Here is a 9118-nt window from a genome sequence, read left to right as displayed (position 1 = left end):
TATGATTGATTTCACCCCCTTCCATTTATATTAGTGCCACCTTATGATGGATTTCACCCTATAAACACCTTTTTTATTCCATAGAATCATACCTCAGGTTGCTTCTTGGCAACTTTCTCCAGGAACATATAATAATAACTTTTAATACTAGTATCACCACAATCAGCAAACTTAGAAAATAATTCCTGAAAATGTTTCTTTATTGGCTCAGGGTTAAAATCGTAAGCACCGTCCACGGCACCTGAAAATATTTGATAATGAAATACTTATAGATAATTATTAACATGATCTGTTGATTTGGATGTTGAAACTCAAGTCTCATAAAAACTTTACGTCTGATACAAACTTTAAATTCCTGACTGTAATAAAACAAAGGCCCTGAGTAGTAACCATCCAAAAAGCATGACATAATTTTACTGTTTTCACCTGCCCCCCCTCATAGTCCCGAAGACATGTTTTTCGGGCAAAAATCTCATAACTAGGTTAGAAATTTGGACAACCTCAGATATCTCGCCCCACCTCGGATGTAATCCTGACTCTGTCGCTGTTTCCCGCCCTTTCACTGTTTCCCGCCCTTTCACTGTTTCCCGCCCTTTCCTTGCCCAGACTTCTGATATACATTATATCTTACTTACACATCAGATTATGGCTTTCCAGTTCCAGTAATTTTACTATCAGTTTATCAAGTTCCGGAGCGAAAGGTTTGGCTGATTTCTGGGCGACGTAAAAAATGGCATTTTGTCCCATGTCTACGATAGAATCTTCATCACTGTCCAGAAAGTTAAAAAAATGTGGAATAACAGGCTCGATTCTCTCTAATTCTTTACCAGCATCTAACTGAAAATAGGAAAAAAAACTCTTATTTGCTCACTATTACAAAAACTGCTATTGAACCTTAAACAAACGCTCAGTTTAAGTGGAATTGAAAAAACAACAGACGTCTGAAAATTAGAATGATGCAAATAGATGCTATAAATGTCCCCAATACACATAAAAAACCTGAAAACCTATTTACAATCTTTTAAATATATGTGACAAACAGGGGCCTGAGCTGCTTTGGCTCAGTGAGTTAGATGCTTGCTTGTTAACTTGAAGGACCAGAGTTCAGAGATTATATATTTGGATTTTACGACTAGGTTTCTCCTTGTCAGTGATGCAGGTTGGAAATATGCCGCAGGGGCTGTCATGTAAAAAGGTCTAGTCAAAGGAGTGAGACAATAAACCAGGGCCTTTTGTTTTACAGGCTGTGCACATTAAAGATCATACCTGGTAATTGGAAAGCGAAAAAGAGTAGACTAATGCTGCTGTCCTGGCATTGCCCGTCTTCATTAGCCCAATTAGGTACAGAATAATAGGATGTAAAACTCCATTCATTATATTTCACTTCAGATCTAAATATCAACTTACCAGGTCTAATAATTTATACACCAGAAGATGAGCAACAAAATAAAAAACATTGCCAGGCTCTTGTGTATAATAATTTAAAAAATCTTTATCTATTACACTCATCATTAAATCTATTAAAACTGTTCTATCATCACTGGTTAATTTCTTTCCTTGATTCCTGAAACATTTCAATATTAGACAATAGAAAATAATAGTTTTACTGAAAAAAAGTCATTTGATTAAATAGTCTCCCACCCTAGCTATCACTAGTTGTGTATAAGTAGAGGTTATTAGTTTCAAAGTCAACTCTCATGTAACTGAGTTGTGAATTGTGTTCAAAACTCATGACCACTTTTATTATTCACAACTATATACAACTAGTCATTGGTATGGTGTAAGGGCCCCTTGATTGTCAGTATGATTCATAGACACAGTTTTATGGATCATTTTTTTTAATAAATGATTGTTCCTCATTATTCCAGTCGACCAGTCTACCAAGCTGTTAAATCTGAAAAAAATCAATGCTAAGAGATTTAGTCAAGGACCAGCATGTGGCCTCTATTGTTCTTCTTGTAAAAACACTGGTTGTTTCTTTCTTTTCTCTTCGTCTCAGATCTATCAAACTCTAATCCCCTTAGCCACAGCTGCCCCTTCTCTTGAAAGCAACCTCACCCCCAAAAAAATATAAACAGGGGAGATGAGAAGTTGCTGCTAGTGTAAAGAACTTACTCTAAAGCCTCAATAGAAGGGTTAACAATATTATTAGCTATAGTGGTAGCATCAGTAGCATCAGGATCATTCCAGGGAAAATCAGGATCAGTAAATAAAACAATAAACCTTTTTAAACTCTTAAATATCAGATCTTTGTTTATCTGAAAAAATAAAAAATATAGAAAGATCCAAAAAAAACCAAACAGGAGTACAGGTGAGTGAATAGCCTTATTTCATGACAATTCCTGATTTTCTACAGAGATTTTCTAGCCTTTATATTATAATCAGAGAGAAAACTAGCTTCAATTTGAATGAGTTTTGTTATGACGTCATAATGTAGTCAAGTTTTCATGGATTTACTGGAAGCACCAACTGGACAGAAATCAAAATGGTGAAAAGAAGCTAAGACAACTCTGTTAGCTAAGTCGATTGTCTGATCATTGTACTTTGCCAGTGCTTTCATTGAGACTCACCTCAATACACCCTATTACAAACTCTCTAAACTTACTTTAATATTAAATGTACATCTTTCTGCCACTTCAGAACCAAGTTTAAACAACAGAATATTTCTCGATTCTAGACATCCGATAGAAAATTCCACCATACTGTCGTTTAAATCACCTAGAGCTTTACATTTCCTAGAAATATATTTCATTGCAAAATAGAGCTTTACATTTCCTATAAAAAAAATAACCTAGAGCTTTACATTTCCTAGAAATATAACCTAGAGCTTTACATTTCCTAGAAATATAACCTAGAGCTTTACATTTCCTAGAAATATAACCTAGAGCTTTACATTTCCTAGAAATATAACCTAGAGCTTTACATTCCCTAGAAATCTATTTCATTGCAAAATAGAGCTTAACACTTCCTAGAAATATAACCTAGAGCTTTACATTTCCTAGAAATATAACCTAGAGCTTTACATTTCCTATTAAAAAAAAATAACCTAGAGCTTTACATTTCCTACAATAATAATATAGAGCTTTACATTTCCTACAAAAATAATCCAGAGCTTTAGATTTCCTACACAAATAATCTAGAGCTTTACATTTCCTACAATAATTTAGATTTCCTTCAAAATATAGAGCTTTACATTTCCTACAATAATAATATAGAGCTTTACATTTCCCAAAAAAATAATATAGAGCTTTACATTTCCTACAAAAATAATACAGAGCTTTACATTTCCTACAAAAATAATACAGAGCTTTACATTTCCTACAATAATAATATAGAGCTTTACATTTCCTACAAAAATAATATAGAGCTTTACATTTCCTACAAAAATAATCTAGAGCTTTACATTTCCTACTTTACATTTCCTACAAAAATAATCCGAAGCTTTACATTTCCTACAAAAAATAACCTAGAGCTTTACATTTCCCAAAAAAATAATCCAGAGCTTTACATTTCCTACAAAAATAATCTAGAGCTTTACATTTCCTACAATAATAATCTAGAGCTTTACATTTCCTACAATAGTAATATAGAGCTTTACATTACCTACAAAAATAATCTAGAGCTTTACATTTCCTACAAAAATAATCCAGAGCTTTACATTTCCTACAATAATAATATAGAGCTTTATATTTCCTACAATAATAATCTAGAGCTTTACATTTCCTACAATAATAATCTAGAGCTTTACATTTCCTACAATAATAATCTAGAGCTTTACATTTCCTACAAAAATAATCTAGAGCTTTACATTTCCTACAATAATAATATAGAGCTTTACATTTCCTACAATAATAATCTAGAGCTTTACATTTTCCTACAAAAATAATCTAGAGCTTTACATTTCCTACAATAATAATATAGAGCTTTACATTTCCTACAAAAATAATCTAGAGCTTTACATTTCCTACAATAATAATATAGAACTTTACATTTCATACAAAAATAATCTAGAGCTTTACATTTCCTACAAAAATAATCTAGAGCTTTACATTTCCTACAAAAATAATCTAGAGCTTTACATTTCCTACAATAATAATATAGAACTTTACATTTCCTACAAAAATAACCTAGAGATTTACATTTCCTACAAAAATAATCTAGAGCTTTATATTTCCTACAATAATAATCTAGAGCTTTACATTTCCTACAATAATAATATAGAGCTTTAAATTACCTACAAAAATAATACAGAGCTTTACATTTCCTACAATAATAATCTAGAGCTTTACATTTTCTACAAAAATAATCTAGAGCTTTACATTTCCTACAAAAATAATCCAGAGCTTTACATTTTCTACAATAATAATATAGAGCTTTACATTTCCTACAAAAATAATATAGAGCTTTACATTTCCTACAATAATAATATAGAGCTTTACATTTCCTACAATAATAATCTAGAGCTTTACATTTCCTAAAATTATACTTCATTGAAAAATAGAGTTTTATTTTATTTTAAGACAAAGATGGACATTAGTCTTATATGCTAAAAATTGTCAAGGAATGTGTCACATACACAGTCTGTAGAAATCGGGATTTCAAATCCCATTTTAACAACGAGATGTTTTCTGGTCTGCATTATTGTTAAAGTAGATACTTCCAATACTTTGATCAATTTTAGTGATTGACCAGATGACTCACTAAACTCAAGTCATCTGACTATAAGTTTCTGAGACCAGGCCCCAGAAGCTGAAAAAACTCAGCACCTTTTACATTAAATGATGGAAAAACACCTACTTGAGTTGTTCCAGGAAAATTTCTGTAAAATTGACTAATTCTTTCATTACTTCCTCATCTGTTACCTTGATACTTGATATAGTCTTAAAAACATCTTTCACTTGTAGAATATGGTCCTAGAAATATTCAAAAATATTATTTATCAAAAAATATATCAAACAGGTTTGACTCCCAAAACTGAAACTAAGAGTGACATCAGATGTTTCAGAAACTGAAGCTGAGGAAATCATGACTTGCCTTGTTAAAATCAACTATGGAATTAAATTTTCGATTTGGGCCATGTTATCCTTATAGCTGAAATGTAATTTTAACTTGTAAAACATCTTCACAATATCAAGCTATTATCAACTGAGTCTAATACATTGACTGCAATAGTCATCTTTCTTGTATCTTAGAAGTTTGTGAATGTGGCGATCTGATTGGATTATATGTTAGCTAATGTAGCCCAACATAGCCTTCAACATAAAAACTGTAAACAATTTGGCTGTCTGTGTATTCAGGGACCATGATTGGCTGTATTGGCTAGCGTACTATTCAATCAAATCACTGCAGTTATTTATTTCTGTGATAAAGATGAAAGTAAAATAAACAGGTGCTAGTTCACTGATTGGTCAATATTCACTTACCAGCCATTTAAAAGCCTTTTCTTTCTCACGTAGAATTCTATACGCTGCGTCAGCACAGTTTTTAGTTGGATATTTTATCATTAAACTAATTAATTCTACTGCTAGCTTGGCGTGATCTTTAGAGCTACAATTTATAAAAATACATTTTCACAATAAATATAATTAATTCTACTGCTAGCTTGGCGTGATTTTTAGAGCTACAATTTATAAAAATACATTTTCACAATAAATATAATTAATTCTACTGCTAGCTTGGCGTGATTTTTAGAGCTACAATTCATAAAAATACATTTTCACAATAAATATAATTAATTCTACTGCTAGCTTGGCGTGATCTTTAGAGCTGCAATTTATAAAAATACATTTTCACAATAAATATAATTAATTTTACTGCTAGCTTGGCGTGATCTTTAGAGCTACAATTTATAAAAATACATTTTCACAATAAATATAATTAATTCTACTGCTAGCTTGGCGTGATCTTTAGAGCTACAATTTATAAAAATACATTTTCACAATAAATATAATTAATTCTACTGCTAGCTTGGCGTGATCTTTAGAGCTACAATTTATAAAAATACATTTTCACAATAAATATACTTAATTCTACTGCTAGCTTGGCGTGATCTTTAGAGCTACAATTTATAAAAATACATTTTCACAATAAATATAATTAATTCTACTGCTAGCTTGGCGTGATCCTTAGAGCTACAATTTATAAAAATACATTTTCACAATAAATATAATTAATTCTACTGCTAGCTTGGCGTGATCCTTAGAGCTACAATTTATAAAAATACATTTTCACAATAAATATAATTAATTCTACTGCTAGCTTGGCGTGATTTTTAGAGCTACAATTTATAAAAATACATTTTCACAATAAATATAATTAATTCTACTGCTAGCTTGGCGTGATCCTTAGAGCTACAATTTATAAAAATACATTTTCTTACAAATTTTGACTATGATTGTTTCCTTAATTTACTTTCGCTATCATTTTGTCAAAACAGAGATAAATGAATTGTCCTGATGAGGATTTTATATCTGAAACATGTCCCCAGATCAGATGAGCTCTAGCCAAAGCAGGGCTGTAAAAGATCTGGCCACGTATTCTCGAAACGATCTTAGAGCTATGATATCCTAGGTTCTTATCTTCTAACATTGATTCTAGGATGTCCTAGGTTCTTATCTTCTAACATTGATTCTAGGATATCCTAGGTTCTTATCTTCTAACATTGATTCTAGGATATCCTAGGTTCTTATCTTCTAACATTGATTCTATGATATCCTAGGTTCTTATCTTCTAACATTGATTTAAGGATATCCTACGTTCTTATCTTCTAACATTGATTCTAGGATATCCTAGGTTCTTATCTTCTAACATTGATTCTAGGACATCCTAGGTTCTTATCTTCTAACATTGATTCTAGGATGTCCTAGGTTCTTATCTTCTAACATTAATTCTAGGATATCCTAGGTTCTTATCTTCTAACTTGATTCTAGGATATCCTACGTTCTTATCTTCTAACATCGATTCTAGGATGTCCTAGGTTCTTATCTTCTAACATTAATTCTAGGATGTCCTAGGTTCTTATCTTCTAACTTGATTCTAGGATATCCTACGTTCTTATCTTCTAACATTGATTCTAGGATGTCCTAGGTTCTTATCTTCTAACATTAATTCTAGAATGTCCTAGGTTCTTATCTTCTAACATTGATTCTAGGATATCCTACGTTCTTATCTTCTAACATTAATTCTAGGATGTCCTAGGTTCTTATCTTCTAACATTGATTCTAGGATATCCTAGCCCTAAGATCGTTTGAGAATACGTGGCCTGTTTTCAGTAAACTTTGTACGGTAACCACCTTTATTGTAGAGATCAAATAATAGATATAGCAGATATTCATATTGTTAAATTTTTAAACAAAATTTCTTTTGTGTCTAATTTGTCTTGATGTAGTCACAGCCCTGCAAGGAGAAGGTGATAAAATATAATTCAACTTACTTATTCATACATTTGACGAGAATTTCTGAGACCAAGGCATCTATTAATTTAACTTCTAGAAATTCTTGAGGTGGTGATGATTTCAATAACTCTATCATTCTATTACAAGTCTTCGGAAACAGTTTATCATTTTTCTATAAAAAAAAACATAAAATATATTACTAAACACCTAGATTTCTAGATACTACCTGATAGTTAGCTTATTTCATATAATAGTAAGTGTTCACAACTGAACCAACGCAAATTTCACTTACACGGAATGCAACAAGGTTTTTTACTTTCTTTATTCTTATCAGGGACAATGATGTCATTTAATTTTCAATCAGACATCTGTGGTTCCTGCAATTCCACTAAAACTAAGTGTTTGATAACTTCACTAATTGCAAAATATGCTATATTCACATAAGGTCCTTCATGATAAGTGATGTCATAATACCCTTAGTTTTAATAGAATAGCAGGAACCACAGACGTCTGATTGAAAATTAGAATGGGGCAAATTGATACTATCAGTGTCCCCGATATACATAAAAAATTTAAGAAAACCTCTTTACAATCTCTTTAACAAGAACCACAGACGTCTGATTGAAAATTAGAATGGGGCAAATTGATACTATCAGTGTCCCCGATACACATAAAAAATTTAAGAAAACCTCTTTACAATCTCTTTAACAAGAACCACAGACGTCTGATTGAAAATTAGAATGGGGCAAATTGATACTATCAGTGTCCCCGATACACATAAAAAATTTAAGAAAACCTCTTTACAATCTCTTTAACAAGAACCACAGACGTCTGATTGAAAATTAGAATGGGGCAAATTGATACTATCAGTGTCCCCGATACACATAAAAAATTTAAGAAAACCTCTTTACAATCTCTTTAACAAGAACCACAGACGTCTGATTGAAAATTAGAATGGGGCAAATTGATACTATCAGTGTCCCCGATACACATAAAAAATTTAAGAAAACCTCTTTACAATCTCTTTAACAAGAACCACAGACGTCTGATTGAAAATTAGAATGGGGCAAATTGATACTATCAGTGTCCCCGATACACATAAAAAATTTAAGAAAACCTCTTTACAATCTCTTTAACAAGAACCACAGACGTCTGATTGAAAATTAGAATGGGGCAAATTGATACTATCAGTGTCCCCGATACACATAAAAAATTTAAGAAAACCTCTTTACAATCCGAGAAATTAAAACGTACCAAAATTTTATTTTTCTCCTCATCAACATGATAAAAATAATATCCAATTTCGTCAACTATTTTCTTGACATTGTCATCAGGTTTCTTACGTACTAATACCATGACAAAATCCATTAATTTATCATAACACGCTTCAAAATTACCAGTTCCTCTAAAAAATACATTATAAACATTTTAAATGATAAAACAAACATAGTTTAGACTATCAGGTTTGACAAACATTAAAAGGATTATAAAGAGGTTTTCTAAATTTTTTATGTGTATTTTGCCCCTTTCCAATTTTCAATCAGACGTGTGTGGTTCCTGCAATTCCACTAAAACTAAGTTGTTGATGACATCACTAATTGAGACGGGTCTTTGTGAAGCATCAACTTAGTTTTAGAGAAATAGCAGGAACCGGACGTCTTATTCAGCTATGTGGACTCTCTGAAAGGAATGCCAAGTTGACCAATCTTCTGAAAGGGATGTTG

General features: G+C 31.6%; 1 protein-coding gene across 1 annotated transcript in view; it reads right to left on the bottom strand.

Moving 5' to 3' along the window:
- The window catches only part of LOTGIDRAFT_142498 (hypothetical protein), a gene marked incomplete at both ends in the record, with an annotated part of 5847 nt that extends 1347 nt beyond the window's left edge, over window positions 1-4500 (bottom strand). The window contains 2 exons of the mRNA XM_009052413.1: window positions 2792-2928; window positions 4235-4500. Of these exons, the coding sequence (XP_009050661.1) occupies window positions 2792-2928; window positions 4235-4500 (403 nt within the window). The remainder of the gene's footprint in view (window positions 1-2791; window positions 2929-4234) is intronic.
- Between the last annotated feature and the right edge of the window lie 4618 nt (window positions 4501-9118).

This window comes from Lottia gigantea, assembly GCF_000327385.1.
Source record: "Lottia gigantea unplaced genomic scaffold LOTGIsca_181, whole genome shotgun sequence".
Classification (NCBI taxonomy): Eukaryota; Metazoa; Mollusca; class Gastropoda; family Lottiidae; genus Lottia; species Lottia gigantea.
This window is presented reverse-complemented; position numbering and strand designations above follow the sequence as displayed.